Here is a 16733-nt window from a genome sequence, read left to right as displayed (position 1 = left end):
TCAGATTTGCACCTGAATCCTTTTGACATGGCACTAACAGTCTCTGGTAACTAGAAAGACAAATTTTCAATATTTCTAAGTCACATTTTAACTGTGAAATAAATCACAAGCATGAAACCAAAGGAGAAGATCATGTATTTCATCTGTTTTTTTCCAAGGTGCCTATGAATTCTAGAAATATAAGTCCCTCAGTTTTTAGCAATTGATGTATTAACATTTTCACAACGTTGGACTGACAATTTTTATGGCAATCTGACCAAGTAAATAATTATTAGTGGGATCAGCACCTATATTTAGCATATTTAATTAATTCATACACAATGAAAAACAGTACTTCTGGTTAAGAGAAATACAAAATGAAGATATGGGAGCATCGGGCCAAAACCAGGACTAGAACACAGCATTAAGATATTACTCTCTGGAGTTCAAAATTTAGTATTTTAATAGCATTTCATTTAATATTATCATTGAAACATTGTGATTTCAGTTTATTAGGGTTAAATGTTTTCATTTAGTTGTATTAAATTTGAAGGAACTGTTGACCCTGACTAAAGTCTAAGCTGTGAATGTTTGTATAGTGTATTTAAGTTTCCTGTAGGAAGTATTTTGGGAATGGCTCTATCCTGATGACAGAGTACTGGGGCTGGACTTGTATGTACATGACAGGTTGAAGATATACTTTGCTTCATTCACTACTTGTGGTATCATTGCTTAATAGCAATAAAAATGTCCCTACCCTGTAAAAACAGTAGTCTCCTCTCCTCTGGGCTTTGCTTTCTATGTTTTCACTTACTCAAGGCCAATCATAGTCCAAAGATATTAAATAGATGATTACAGAAATAAACAATGCATAAATGTTAAATAACTTTTTATTATAATGTACTTCTATAATTATATTTTTAGCTAGTTATTGTTAATATCTTCCTTGTCTAATTAAAAATTAAATTTTACCATAGATAGGTATGTATAGGAATAAACATAGGATTTATAATGAAGGGTTTGGTGCTGAGAGGTTTCAGGCACTCACTGGAGGTCCTGAAAATATCCTTGGACGATGTGGGAAGAACTACTGCAAATAAAAATTTAGTTCATTATGTAGATAAATATGGGCTATGGACCTGATGGCAGTTTATGACAAGAAAAAAAAAAACTATTCTAACAAACAGGAAATAGAATTCATGATTTTTTTTTAACGAGGGTATTTACTCCTGATATCAACTAATGATTTTAGCTACTGAGTTCAGTAGTCTTTCTCTATGTTAAATCATAATAATTTTACTAATGCTGAGGAAAAATTGCTACATATACACTAAAATTTTTGTGTAGCACTTTCTTCGGTTATTTAAAAATTTGGCAACAGAGTTCTCAGGGACTAGAGATCAGTTTCACTCTTCACGGAGTTTATATTAATATCAGTATTCCACAAGAGGAGCTAGGACCTTAGACTAGAACTTGTTATATTTATTGAATAAATTCATAAAGTCTTTAAGTTAGGTGCCTCCAATTCTACCCTTCATCCTGAAGGTGGTATATTATAAAAGGATTCTACATGGATAGTCTAATGTAAGAAAAACATTATGACATCCAATTTTGAATCTAACTCTACCATTTACACAAACTATGTTGTCTTGGTTAGGTGCTTCTTCTCTGAATGTTTTCTTCTGTACAAGCAGGAGGTAATGAAGCCTCCTCTCCCAGAACTCCCAGTGGAGAAGAAACTAAATGGGATGCCAAAGATCAGATGACTGGCAGATAGTAGATGCTGAACAATTGCTAAGACTCTTTCCCACATAAAACCAGTGCCTCAATATTAACATTAAGACAGCCTGTTGGTTCCACCTGGCACTTACTGAGTGCCCAATATATGCTGGGCACTGGGATAGGCACAAATGGAAAGATGAATAATATCTGGCCTCTGAATTCAAATAGTTAAAAGGTTTAGTCTATTGAAGAAGACAAAATCCTACTGAGAACTCATTTTGCCCGAACAGAGTTGGCAACTAATCAAGATCAGCCTATACTTTTTATCCTTCATGATATTAATTTGTTAAAGTGTAACAAAAATAAAATGATATTTTGCATCAATGTAGACTATTTTAGTGAAATGGACTTTATGCTCATAAATTTTAAAATATACCTAAATATATTTTTATACTATGTTTAGGTGTTTTCATAAGAGCCACAACAAAGTGTTATTTTTTAACAAATAATAAATGTGTTATTTCAGTAACACTTTTATTTCTAATTAACCCAGTCACCTCATAAATATCTCCTCTAAGAAAAGAGAAATAACATTTTCTTCTTGTCCTGTGCTGAAGATGGAACCCAGCACCTTGGCTTGCAAAGCATGTGTTCTACCACTGAGCTACACCAGTCAGAAAATAACATTTTCCTAAGTGTGAACTATGAACAAGCATTCTATGAGGTGTTATATGTACATAATTTCATTTAACTCGTATAAGGTGCCTTATAAATTCTGATAATTTATGTAAAGCACATTACTTCAAATATGTTTGTTAAAGGTTCCATAATGTGCTACATTGCCCACTTCAGTTAAATCCCTCTAAAACTTGAAATTGCCTTTAATTTTGTCTTTCTGTAGGTTAAGGCAATCCCCCTCTGATGTGGACACATTTTTAAAAATATTTTTCTCCAATAATTCCAGCTATGTTATTCTTGCCAAACAAGAGTTGAGAAAAGAAAAATAGAATTGTTTTTGTTTCATATACATGTAATTACAGAAATTATGACATATATCGTGAGCCCTTTATTCCCATACTTCCTTTCAAGGTAACCATCCTGATACTTGTTCTTTTGCACTTTTTTTTAATGCTCATACTATTTTCTATCATACTATTATCTTCCATGGTACTATCACACAACTACGTGTGCTCATACATATAGGATGTCAGGTTAGTTGTTTTCACAAAACTTTGATTATCCTATAAATACCCACACAGATATCTGTTCAAATGAAAATGTTAGTGAAGCAGGAAAACAAATGATGTTTTATTTCCTCAGTACTTATAAATAAAAATGGCCTGACTTAAGGTAAATTATGAAAATCATAATCTATTATTTTAGATGTTTCCATATATTTCTACTATATTTTGACAACAGACATTTTAGAATACTAAATCAGGGCTGTAGCTGACTTTACCACTAAGAACATAAATCCAGATGTGGTGGTACATGCCTATAATCCCAGCTACTCAGGAGGCAGATGCATGAGAGTTGATAGGTCAAGGACAATTTGGGAAAAATTAATGAGACTCTGTCTCAAAATTTAAAAAAGCAAAAGGACTGTGGTCATGGATCAAGTAGTAGAATGCCTGCCTGGCGTACGGCCCTGGATTCCATTCCCAATTCTGAAAAAAAAATTTAATAAGCAAAACAAAACAAAAAAAACCAATGAAAGAATATAAATCTAAATCTGAGTTACGTGGGCTTTTGGGGGGAACCTAGCTCTCTGCCAGGCTAAGACAATCCTTTTAAAGAATCATGATTCAGAGATGACAGAGACTTCTGTGTCCTTAAAAGTTAAAAACTGCTTTTGAAATGTGAGGATAATTGTGTGATTCTCAGTAGTAACCACTGACCTTTGGACCTGGTAATCCAGGTAGTCCAGGATTTCCATGTGGTCCTGGTACACCCTGCAAATAATCAGATCTGATTATTCATGAAACAGATACACATAACAATATAAACAGTGTTTATTTTGCATTCAAGTAAATATTACAGAATATATTTTAATTAAAATGAATGTCTTTTGTTTTTATCAAAGTTCTTTATTCTGAGATCTCATATATTTCAGTCTTGGAAATGACAATCTGCACTTGACTTTTTGCTGATGGTATGATGTGTGCTAGAAAGATTTACTTTGCCCCCATACCCATCCAAATGATTCTTCAGCTCTCAATTGATGTTCCACCTCATTTAAGTAATATATCTTTCCTGCTGACTTCTGTAGAAATGACTACATGCATAATTCATTTGCCAATTAATTGTATAATGCCTTGGGAAATTTTTAATACTGTTCTAATCTGCTATTTAAGTATTTTATTGCTATTTTAACTGCTTCATAGCATGTGATATTTAGCTACAGAATATAAATTCTTTGAAAACACACTCTATATTGCTAGTACAGTACTCAGCACATATTAGCCACTCAATGAAAATTTGTCAATTTAATTGTACTTCACTGATAAATCACACAATCTGAATTCAAAAATTGATTCTTTTTACTGTGCACGTACTATGTGCTAAGAGCTGTGTTCATGTTTCATATTTCTCATTACAAAGCTTTATAGCAATCCTACAAAGTGATTATTTTTATTCCCATTTACAAATGAGGAAACTTAAGCTCACACAACCAGTAAATAGAACTGAGAATCACCTTCCCTAGAAAGACTTTCAGGTCTCCAATCCCCTAAACTGACTTGGGCTTTGTATTCCACCTCTAGGCTATTTAGCCATACCTCCATCTTGCACAAAACATATAGCTAATAATTATTTGTCTCTTCAGTTCTGTATTACTAAAGCAGAATATTCTAGAAAGCAGGGGTGTTAGCAATGTAAATATTGAAGATATACCTAGCAAGATGAAAACTAAGGAAAAATATTAGAGGTAATTTGTAACTTTCAAAAAGTACATTTTAATATGTAGATGGTTAAAAAAAAAACCAGGGGTTAATGAATGAATTGTTGATGGATATAAACCATTATTTCACAAAGCCTATTAATACCACAGTGAGTCAGGGCAATGCCTTTAGGAAAAATTAATATGAATGAATGTTCGGGCCAAACGGGATAAAATTTAGGGAGAGGAAAAAAATGTGATGGTTATAACATCAAAATTAGATAATTAATTGAAGGGAATGAAATTGGGAACACTGTTGAAATAACTAGACTTGAGAAGAAGTGTACTAGGGAAAGCAGATTGGGCAAGTCAAAGTGGGGGAAGGATTAGGGAAGGAAACTGAACCATCATTAGCATAGACGGAGACTCAGAACCCAGTGGTCATCCTCCCAGGAGGACAGCCTTAGTATGGAAAAGTAATAAAATTAGTGCAAGAAAAGTAGGATCTGGGTCTCCTCACAGAGAGAGAGGATGGGAACGCTTCCAGTGCTAGAGAAGAATGGGCAAGATTTAGAAGGAATATTGCAAGAGCCTGGGAGATCATCCACTATAGAGAAATTTAGAAAATGCTAAACAACTAAAGCCCAGTGAGAATTTATCTTATGTTTCAAATGCACAAGAGTTTGGTGTGATTTTAGGATGATTTTGTTTTATACTGTTTGTATGATAAAAGTCAGGATAAAAAAATGAATTATATAAAGGCATTTATATTTATCTTAATAACACACAATACTTTTCCTAGTTCATTGAAGAAAGACTGGCTTTCTTTAATAAAAATCCACATTTATTGTGTATGGCTTGAAAGAAACTAATTCTAACATAGCAATAAATCTTTTGTTGGATCTGTGTAATGAGAGAAACTACTGCTGATCCTTAAGACGCCTTTTTCCTCTAGGCATTTTTTTTTCGAGTCAATAGCTCCAGTATTTTCCACTATGTAATCCAGGAATGCACTATCTTCAGACAGCCCAATCCTCTTCTTTTCCCAAATGAACTTTACCTTAGACTATTGAGATCATTTTGTAACTAAGGATAATGTTACAAGTAGCACCAGAGCAATTTATTGACAAATTTGATGATCTTTCTTGGACATTTTCACAGGGAATTCTTTGGCTGGCTGTTTACCCTCAAATAAACAAGGCTGCACGTGTTCTTAAACTTCTCTTGAACTGGCAAAGGTAGAGCTATGTTTGAAGATCCAGGCATGTTTCCAGAGGAAGTACACATTGTACAATACTAGAAAAAACATACTGGAAAGTTACTAATTTTAACAGTCAATTGGAAATGTCTACTCACCCGTGGACCTCTTTTTCCTGACAGACCGGGGACACCAGCCGGACCAGGTGGACCCTTCAAAAACAAATATTAAGACATTAGGTATATATAGTAGACATATCTTTTTTTACAAGTCTTAATAAGATTTCCAATCAAGAATAACGCTTTTTTTCCATCCTCAATTCCTAGCTGATAGTGATTTTAAAGTAACATTAATCCCCTCACCCGAATCAGCAGGGGTGAACTGAAACTCTAATCTGGCCAGAAATGGCAGCAGGATGTATCTATGACTTATGGTTATAGCCACCATATCTGGTTTTTACAGAGACCATAACTAGTAGTTTTGTGGGTGCTTTTTACCTAAATTTACTTTGTTTATGGAAGGGAAAATTTGATTTAGAGTTTGAAGGACAAGCACAGGTTCTTTTCAAACACATTTCAAAAGATAACTTGCCTTTCGAAAAATGAAAGCACTGGCAATTTTCTGTTCTTTTAAAAGAATTATACAAAGTATCTATGTAACGTGTTAACCTGCTATAATGAAATCCTTCTTGTATGTATGGTAATAAATCTGCTTTATACCAGACACAGTATAACAGAAAGTCACTAATAAAGTTAAATGATTTATAGAACAAAGTATGGAAGCAAATACTGATGAATTGTTAATGTTCTGAGTTCTTTAAATATGGCTTTTTAAATATATCAAATAAGAAATAGAAAACTACTTCTTTGCTATCTCATATGGTGCGTTGTGTTGTCTTTTTCACTTTAATAATTAACTGGGAAAGAATAAATGCTCCCTGTGGAAAAGCTGTACACATTCATTAATTCATCTGCTCATTCATTAATTGTTAGTGAGCACTCTGCAGATATGCCATTATTCTCAGTGTCTAAAGAGCACACACAAATATTCCATTTAACAAATATCCATTCATTATTGCAATAAAAATAGTAAAATCTTTGAAATTAGGCTCAACAAAATTAAAACAGCAGCCTCAACACTAACAGGTGGTGTGACCTATAGTACTTCATTTCAAATGTCTATATATCTAGGCTAATGGCTCAAAAAAACCCAGGTTGGACCATATGTCATTGCCAAAATGTAACCATTTTTTAACCTACAAAAATGTAATTTCACATGGTTTAATCTGTGGCAAGAGCAAGTACACCTAAAATTACATGGAGTTCTAAAGGAGGAGAGGCAAAATGAGTTCATGAAAAGGTGTCATTTCAATTGAAAACACCAGGGGGGAATGAGTAAGTTTTGTTGAAAATTTTTTCTCATTTCTCATCTTGATATTAGCTATTCTTTGAAAGTTTTTCTCTTGTCATTATCACAATAATTTTGTAGTTTTATAATGGTCATATATTTCAAACTGCCCATTTTTCCTTTAATTGTATTTTTTTCTTCTCCTACTCCCTACCAACTTGATAAAACTTTCATGCATTTCCTAATATTGAGAGAGAAGTAGTACTTTTATTCAATTCCAATCTGACGGAATTCTCCTTTCTGAGCCATTCAAATATTTAAATATTTTAATAACCATTATTACATCACTAATGTCAACCAAAAAAAAGATATTCATTTATTGTCAAGAAAAATCAGTATTCATTTTCCAGTAAGTTCTGCTTCTGTTGTTATAATCAAAAGTTTAATAGCTATTCATTTGCATTTAAGTTCTCATAAAATAAGACTAAGTAGGAGAAATTGGAACTAAAAATGAAAAAGTGGAAGATACTTTTTAAAAAATCTCTAGTTTGGTTTAGTGCTCTGTCACACTACTTTGTGACAAAAGAAAATACTTCTTCATTCACATCAAAAAGATAGTTATCTGTGTGGTCTCACAACCTGTAATTCTAGCACTGAAGTCTGATGCAGAGGATCCTGAGTTCTGGGCCAGCCTGGGCTACAGAGTGAGCTCAAGGCCAGCCTGGACTATGTGGTGAGAGAGAGGAGGGAGAGGAAAGGAGTGAGGAAAGAAGGAGGAGGAAGAAGAGGAGGAAAAGAAAGAAGGAAAGAAAGAAAGGAAGGAAGGAAGGAAGGAAGGAAAGACGGAAGGAAGGAAGGGGAAGGGGGAAGTGGAAGAGGACAAAAGAAGAAGAAGAAGGAGGAGGAAGAAAGAAGGAAGTAGTAGTCTTAGTAGTAGTCCAATAGTGAGAAACTATTATCTTAACCCTGCCACTACCCAATGCTGCCTGAATTTTAAGCCGGCTTCAACTGAAAGAATAAAGGTGATTAAAACCTCCAACCAATGACTTGACCTCAGATGCACAAGTTACTATACAGAAACAACAAAAAAATATATATATGAAAAATCAAGGCAATGTGAGTCCTCCAAAAGTCAACAATTCCCAAATAACAGATTGTAATGATAGTGGAGTGAATGAAGTCCTAGACAAAGAATTCAAAATAATGATTGTAAGAATGATCAATAAAATTAAAGAGGTCACCAATATATACCTGAATTAACTCAAGAGAATACACATAAATAGTTAAATAAGGAAGACTGTGGAACATGAAAGAAAAAAATCAATAAAGATATAGACATCCTGAAAAATCAAATTGAAATGCTGTAAATGAAAAGCTCAATAAGCCAAATAAAAAACTTGGTTGAAAGCCTTACCAATATACTGGATTAAGATGAAGACAGACTATCAAGACTTAAAGACATGGTAGATAAATTAAAATATTCAGACCAATTAAAGAAAAACGTAAGTACAAACAGAACATACACACCTCTGGGACATAATTAGAACACTAAACCTATGACTCATGGACATAAGAAGAAGAGCTCTAAAGGCACAGAAAACACATTAAAAAAAATAATAGCAGAAAATCACCCAAAACTTGGGAAAGAGATAGCCACCCAGGTATAGGAGGCTTTTAGGACATCAAGCAGAGAAGACGAGTAAAGAATCCCTCCACATCATATTATAGCTAAAACATTAGAAATACTGAATAAGGAAAGAATGTTGAAAGCTGCAAGAGAGAAGTACCGAGTCACATATAAAGGCAATCTCATAAGAATAACAGCAGATTTCTCAACAGAAACACTAGCAGTCAGGATGGTATGGAATGAGATATTTCAAGCCCTGAAATAAAAAACTGCCCACCTGTATAACTGTAACCAGCAAAGCTATCCTTCATAATTAAAGGAGAAATAAAAACCTTCTATGATAAACAAAAATTAACAAAACACATGACGACTAAGTCAGCACTACAGAAGTTACTTTAAAGAATCCTACACACAGAAGAGCAAGATAAACAGGACCATGAGAATATGGGAAAGACTAAATCTCACTAGAAGAATGCATGAGCAAACAAGGATTAAGAGACAATCAAACATTGCACATACATCACAATAACAAGAATTGCTACATACATTTCAATAATAACTCTCAAAAGACACAGACTGGTGGATTAAATTAAACAATGAGACTCAACAAAAATGCAAATCAGTGACAAAGACAAGCACAGGGTTAAAGTGAAAACATAGAAAAATATATTCCAAACAAATGGAAACTAAAAGAAAGCAGGAGTAGTTATACTCATTTCTGAAAAAGAAGACTTGAAACCAAAATGAGCCAGAAGAGACTAAGAAATTCACAATATATTGTTACCTTCAAGAAGATATAATACTTGTAAATAATTTTATAAAACAAATAGTACTGGAAATGAAAGCACAGAGAGACTCCAACACAATAATAGTGTGTGATTTCAATACTCCACTCTCACAAATAGATAGGTTGCCCAGACAAAATCTCAACATAAACTTCAGAATTAAATGGCACTATAGATCAAGTGAACTTAACAGAAATCTACAGTGTATCCCACTCAACAGCCTCAGAAGACACATTCTTCTCAGCAGCCCACAGAACTTTCTCCAAAATAGATTACATTTTAGAACATAAAGCAACTCTTAACAAATACAAGAAAACTGAAATTACTTCTTGTATTTTAGCAGATCACAACAAAATAAAACTAGAAATCAGCAGCAAAAGAAACTACAGAAAATATACAACACATGGAGACTGAATAGTACACTTTTGAATAACCTGTGGGTCACTGATGAAATTAGGGGGGAAAAATTTAAAAATTCCAAGATGCAAATGAAAATATAAAATACCAGAACCTATGGGAAATAGTGAAAGCAGTTCTAAGAGGGAAGTTTATACCTATAAATGCCTATAAAAAAAAAGTCAGAGGTATTTTCCAATGAAAAACTTAACAAGGTACCTCAAGGTCTTAGAAAAACAAGAACAGGCCAATTACAAAATTAGTATAAGGAAAAATATAATAAACAGCAGAGTGGGAATTCAAGAACTGGAAATTAAAAGAATAATACAAATGATCAAACAGGGATAGTTCTTCAAAATAATAAACAAGATTTGCAAACCCTTAGCCAAACTAACCAAAAGGAAGATCCATAGTAATAAAATTACAGATGAAAAAGGTGATATTACAACAGATACCACTGAAATCCAAAGGATCATTAGGAAACATTTTGAAAATTTATGCTCCAATAAATTGGAAAATCTAGGAGAAATTGACAAATAGATATGACCAAAATTGAACCAAAAAGATACAAGTAACTGCAACAGATAAATATTGAGCAATGATAGTTCAACAGTGATAATAATGCCTTAAAAAACTCCCAACTTGGAAAATCCCAGAATGGGAAGGATTCACTGCAGAGTTCTATCAGCTCTTTAAAGATGAACTAATATCAATGCTCCTCAAACTATTAAATAAAATGCAAAGAGAAGCAGTGCTTCTAAACTCATTCTATAAAGTGAAGCAAAGATTACCCTGATGCCAAAACCAGACAAGGACAACAAAAAAAGAAAATGTAGGCCAATTTCCTTAATGGACATGTATGCAAAAAAAATCCACAATAAAATACTGAATTCAACACATTAAAAAGATTATGCATCGTGATGAGGTTGGCTTCAATCCAGGAACGCAACAATGGTTCAGCATATGTGGATTGATAAACACAACGCAGCCTTTTATCAGAAGCCAAGGCAAGAATCACATAATTAGGCTGAGTACAGTGGTGTGTGTCTATAATCCCAGGTATATGAGGGCAGAGGTCAGAAAGATAGTGATTTGAGGCCAGCCTAAGCAAGAAGTTAGGAGACCTCCTCTCTACAAATAATCCAGGTATGGTGGTGTGAGCCTGTAAACTCAGCTATGCACTACTCAGAGATAAGAGGATCACATTCCATGGCCAGCTCCAGGCAAAAAAGCAAGACTTTATCTGAAAAATAACACAAAGCAAAAAGGGCTGGAGGCATGGCTCAAGAGGCATCAGTTTTGCTTTATCAAGCACAAAGCCCTGAGATCAAAACCCAGTATCACAAAAAGAAAAGAAAAAGCCTTTGATAAAATTCAACATCATTTTATAATTAAAAACTCTGAAGAAACTAGGGTTAGAAGGTTCATACCTCAACATACTAAAGGCTATATATAACAGTCCTATGGCCAACATTATACCGAGTAGGGAAAAATCCAAAAGCATTTCCTTCAGAATCTGGAGCAAGACAAAGGTATCCATTATCAGCACTCTTATTCGATGTAGTGCTTGAATTCTTAGCCAGAGTAATAAGGCAAGAGAAAAGAATAAAAGGTATATAAATAGGAAAGGGAAAAGTCAAACTATCCCTGTTTGAGACTATGATACTATACATAAAAGACCCTAAAGATTCTACTAGGAGACTGTTAGATCTGATACACACTTTCAGAAAAGCATCAGGATACAAAATCAACACAATGAACTCACTGAAAAAGAAGTCAGGAAAGCAATGGCATGCATAAAAGTCTCCAAAAAAAAAAAAAACAACTAGATATAGACTTAACCAAAGATAGTAAAGACTTCTGCAATTAAAACTATAAAGCATTGAAGAAAGAAATTATATAAGGCACTAGAAGATGGAAAGATCTCCCATGTTCATGGGTCAGCAGAATTAACATTGTTTAAAAGGCAATTCTACCAAACGTGATATACAAATTCAATGCAACCTCCATCAAAATTCCAGTGACATTTTTCACAGAAATAGGAAGACAATCCAAAAATACATATGGAAACACTAAAAATTCCAAATCACCAAAGCAATCCTGAATAAAAAGAGCAATATTGGAGGGAGCAAAATGCTTGATCTCAAACTTTACTATAGAATCACAATAACAAAAACACATAAACTGACACAAAGAATAATGGAATAGAATAGAAAACTCAAAAATAATCCCAAATAGGTACTGCCATCTTATTCTTAACAGAGACATTAAAAACATACATTGAGGGGAAAACTAGCCTCTTTAACAAGTGGATGCTAGGAAAATTGGATACCTACATGTAGAATACTGAAACTAAGTCCCTATCACTCAACCTGTATAAAGATCAACTCAAAATGGGCCAAAGACTGTAATGTAAGACTTAAAACTTTGAAACTACTAGAGGAAAACATAAGGGAAACACTTCAAGATATAGAAATAGGGACAGATTTTCTGGATAGAGCTCTAATAGCTCAAGAAATCCAATGGGATTGTGTCAAATTAAAAAGTTTCTGCACAGCAAAAAAAAAAAAACTGTAAAAGTGAAGAGACAGCTTACAGAGGGGAGGAAAATCTATGCCAGTTTTTCATTCATTTAGGGACTCGTATCCAGAATATATAAAGAACTAACAATATTGACTATCAAAGAACAAATAATCCTATCAATAAATGAGCAAATGAACTGAACAGACACTACAAATGAAGAAGCTCAAATGTCTAGTAAATACATGAAATCCATTAGTCATTGTGGATATGCAAATCAAAACTACAGTGAGATCCACCTTACCCTATTCAGAAAAGTTATCATGAAGTAAACAAATAATAACTAATGCTGGCAAGGATGAGTGAGGGAGGAATTCCGATTCACTGCTGGTGGAAATGTAAATTTGTCCAACTGCTACGGAAATCGGTATGGAGGCTCCTCAAAAAAATTAATAATGGAACTTCCATATGGTCAAGCCATATCATTTCAGAGTATGTACTCAAAAGACTCAAAGTCAGTTTACTATAGAGATATCTGTGTAGCCATTTTATCGTTGCACTAATCACAATAGCCAAATTATGGAATCAGCGGAGGTGCCAAATAAACAGATGAATGGATAAAGAAAATATGAGATTTATACACAATGGCGTTTTACTCAGACATTATGGCAGCTGTGGAGAACAATATGGAGGTTCCTCAAAAAGCTAAAAATAGATCTGCCATATGATCCAGCTGTCCTGCTGCTGCACACACATCCAAGGAATATAAAATCAGACTATCGGAGAGATACCTATCTCCCACGTTTACTGCAGCAGCATTACCAATAGCCAAGATAGGGAATCAACCAAGCTGTTCATCAGCTGATGACTGGTTAAAGAAAATATGGTATATATACACAAGGAAATATTATTCAGACATAAAAGGAATGAAATCCTATTATTTGCTATAACTTGGATGGAACCAGAGGACATTATGTTAAGTGAAATAAGCCAGACACTTAAAAATAACACATATTCTCACTTGCATGCAGAAGCTATTTTCTAGTGGCTGGGAAGGAGAGGAAGGAAGGTGAGTGGAGGCTTGGTAACAAAATGCAATTAGATAGGAAAAATAAGTTCTCATGTTCTATATCACAATAAGGTGACTAGCTCACAAAAATATATTTTATGAAGAATTGGAAGAAAGGAGTTTGAAGGCTCCAAATACAAAGGAGATGAAAGTGCTCATTATCTTGACTTATTAATTGTTATATATGTGTATTTAGTTTTCACACTTTATCCCATAAATATGTACAGTTATTATATGTCAACTAAAAACAAAAGTAAAATCATAAATAAAAAAGAGATAATGAAAGAACCACATGAGAATACAGGCAGGAAAAAAAAGTCATATAAAAATGGGGGAAAACTGGCCTGGTCTCTGTCTTTCCACAGTAACATCTGCTTCAGGAAGCACTAAAAAGCTTCTTACAAGCTCATAAATTTATCCTCATTCTCTTATTGGCTTTGTAAAAATCTATCTTTAATGTTCTACCCTGTGCTGCAGTTGGATTCTAGAAGTTTAGCAATGACTCATCAGAAGAGCCAAGAGTAGTATTTTCCCCGCTATGGGTCTCACCCTCTGATAACTGTAGTTTTTAGTAATGTTGATCTATTTCTTCTCACACTTTCTTCTTTGGTTGTTGTGATAAGTGTACTGCTTTTCTCTCCCATCTCTGACTACTGTGCTTTTTTCCTTCAACAACCAAAAAACATTTTTCCCATGTGATTTGGCTTTTGAACCTATGCCACACTCCTTCCTTTGAAGGTATTATCCAAAGGCTCCCAAGTTTATATTCCCCACTGTGACCTCTATTTTTCACTTCAGCTTCCTCAACTTTTTCAAAAGACTGTATTATCAACAGTTTTCTTAAATGCTTTAGTTTTTCTCCTGCTAGCATTGACTTGTTCTCTTATTATTTTTAGTAATGGTAGTCTCTCAATTTGAAGCCTTAAATTATGATAACCATCTTTCATTCTCTTCTTTTGGATTGTCCCTACATTCAATTAATTGTCTAGCTAATTAATTTCCTTCAAAATAGTTCTTGAATACTGCCTTTCCTATGCATTGTCACTTCTGTTAACCTAAATAATGTCCTAAATCTAACACCAAGATGGCAACAGGAACTTCCTGTCTGTTCCTGGCACTGCTGCCAGATTGACTTTTTTAAATTAATGCTCCTGCTTAGATACCTACTAAATTCCCCATCAAGAACAAGATAATGTTAGAGCTATCACTTAGACAGTTAAGCCTCTCTATAATTCTATCTTGCTGTGTCTTTATTCACCTAACATCATTTAACCTAATATAAGAGCTTAGGCTTTCAAGGCAGCAAAATTTATGTTAAAATTTACCAGCAATGTTGTGGGTGAGAAAACGAACTCCTCTAGACTTCAGTCTAAGGAATAATACTATAACCTTACAAAATTCTTTTAAGATAACGTACATAAAGGGCATGATGAGTGTCTTCCACAAGGAGGTCAGCAAGTGATAGCTATGCTGCTCTTTTTTCTCTATAAAAATACATACTTGCTCCTATCACCTGTTAAAATCTTATTCATACTTTTTTTTCCCCAGTGGTACTGGGGTTTGGACTCAGGGCCTTGGGCTTGTTAGTCAGGCATTCTACCACTTAAGCCACACCTCCAAAACCTTTTTACTCTAGTTATTTTTCAGAAAGGGAGTGATCTTATTTATGCCTCCCACATATCTGGGATGACAGGTGCATGCCACCACAATCATCTTATTGGTTGAGATGGGGTCTTAGTAACTTTCTGGCTCAGACAGAAACTGTGATCCTCCTGATCTCCACCTCCTGAGTAGCTGAACCCAAAATCTGACCCATTCTTTAAACCTCAGTCTTAACTAACTTTGTCCATAAGAGCCTATCCTGAACAGCTCAGCTTAAGTGATCCTTCATAGAGATTCCCTCAAAAATATTTCTTCCTTTACCTTTGAACATTTCTACCCCATCTACCTAGTTTTACATCTCTCAGCAGCACTTTTCTTACTTTACCACAAGATATAGTGGCAAACGTACTTCCTTATCTCCCTAATTGAAATATAAGTTCCTTCTGAACAATGATTATGTCATATATACCTAGTGTTCCTGCCTTGAGCACAGAAGAAAAAAAGTTTCTGTTGAATATATTATTACTACCAAAACTGACTATTTTGGAATATACAGAAGTGATTAATGTTCATTTTCACCATACTTGTTCTGAAGAAAATAAATAACTCTCATAACTCTATTTAATATGACCTGCCCAGTGACTGAATATTACCAATATGTTGATAATTTTAATAGCTGAAAACAGTTTATTTCTCTATAGTAGTATATTTTTCAGATTTTATTTTACCTATCCACTCTAAATAAGAGTTTCTCATTACCTGTCAAATTGCTTTCAGTAATAACGACACAGGAAAAAAGCCAAGGGAATATCATCACCTTATCCCATTCTGTAGTTTCTGGAACTAAATCAATGATGTAAATTTTATGTTCATTAAATAAATACTTTAAGATATCTTTAGTATGCTTGCTATTTTGAAAAAAAATAATTTCTAAAGACATAGAGCAAGTTACTTAAGATAAAAAAAAATGAAAGACAAAAACCAGTATTTCCAACATCATGATTTTAAATGACTTTAAATGACTTATAAATGGTTTTAGAAATTTTCAAATGTTTTCTAATTGCACCTACAAAAGAAATTCAGAGAGAAAAATTCACTCTTTTGTGTGTATGTTATTAAATAAGTGGCTTGGCTTTTTTCTCATTAAAAAGGCTGACATTTTTTAAAAATCAGGTTGACTGGATATGTGTGTGTATATTTGTGTGCAGTACCGGGGTTTGCAGTCAGGGTCTGATGCTCCCTTAAGCACCCATGCTACCACTTGAACCATACCTTCAGTCTTTTTTTGGTTTAATTATTTTTCTGATACGGTCTCACACTTTTTGCCCGGGGCTGGCCTTGGACTTATTCCTCCCAAATAGCTGGGGTTACAGGTGTGGGCTACCATGCCTGGTTTGTGGAGGGGAGGTCTTGCTAACTTTTTGCCTGGGCTGACCTCTAACCATGATCCTAACCATCTCTGCCTCCCATGTAACTAGGATTTACAGGTGTGAGCTACTGTGCCAGTCCTGACTGGTCATTTTAGTGTTACAGGTAGGTGGAGCTTTTATTAGTTCCTATGTGTAAATTGACCATATCAAGACATACTCATGGTGGAAATGAAAAGATTG

The 16733-nt window shown here is 34.1% G+C and overlaps 1 protein-coding gene across 8 annotated transcripts in view; it reads right to left on the bottom strand.

Moving 5' to 3' along the window:
• The window catches only part of Col24a1 (collagen type XXIV alpha 1 chain), a 353893-nt gene that overhangs the window by 313277 nt on the left and 23883 nt on the right, over positions 1-16733 (bottom strand). For all 8 annotated transcript variants that reach the window (XR_012449831.1, XM_074079547.1, XM_074079548.1 and 5 more), the window contains 2 exons: positions 5936-5989; positions 3600-3653 (listed from right to left, as the gene is read on the bottom strand). Coding sequence is in view for 7 of the 8 variants with exons in the window: in XM_074079547.1 (XP_073935648.1) it covers positions 3600-3653; positions 5936-5989 (108 nt within the window). In the remaining variant the exon portion in view is untranslated. The remainder of the gene's footprint in view (positions 1-3599; positions 3654-5935; positions 5990-16733) is intronic.

The sequence above is a fragment of the Castor canadensis genome, chromosome 7 (genome assembly GCF_047511655.1).
Source record: "Castor canadensis chromosome 7, mCasCan1.hap1v2, whole genome shotgun sequence".
NCBI classification, from domain to species: Eukaryota; Metazoa; Chordata; class Mammalia; order Rodentia; family Castoridae; genus Castor; species Castor canadensis.
Note: the sequence above shows the minus strand (reverse complement) of the source record. Positions and strands in the feature narration are given on the sequence as shown.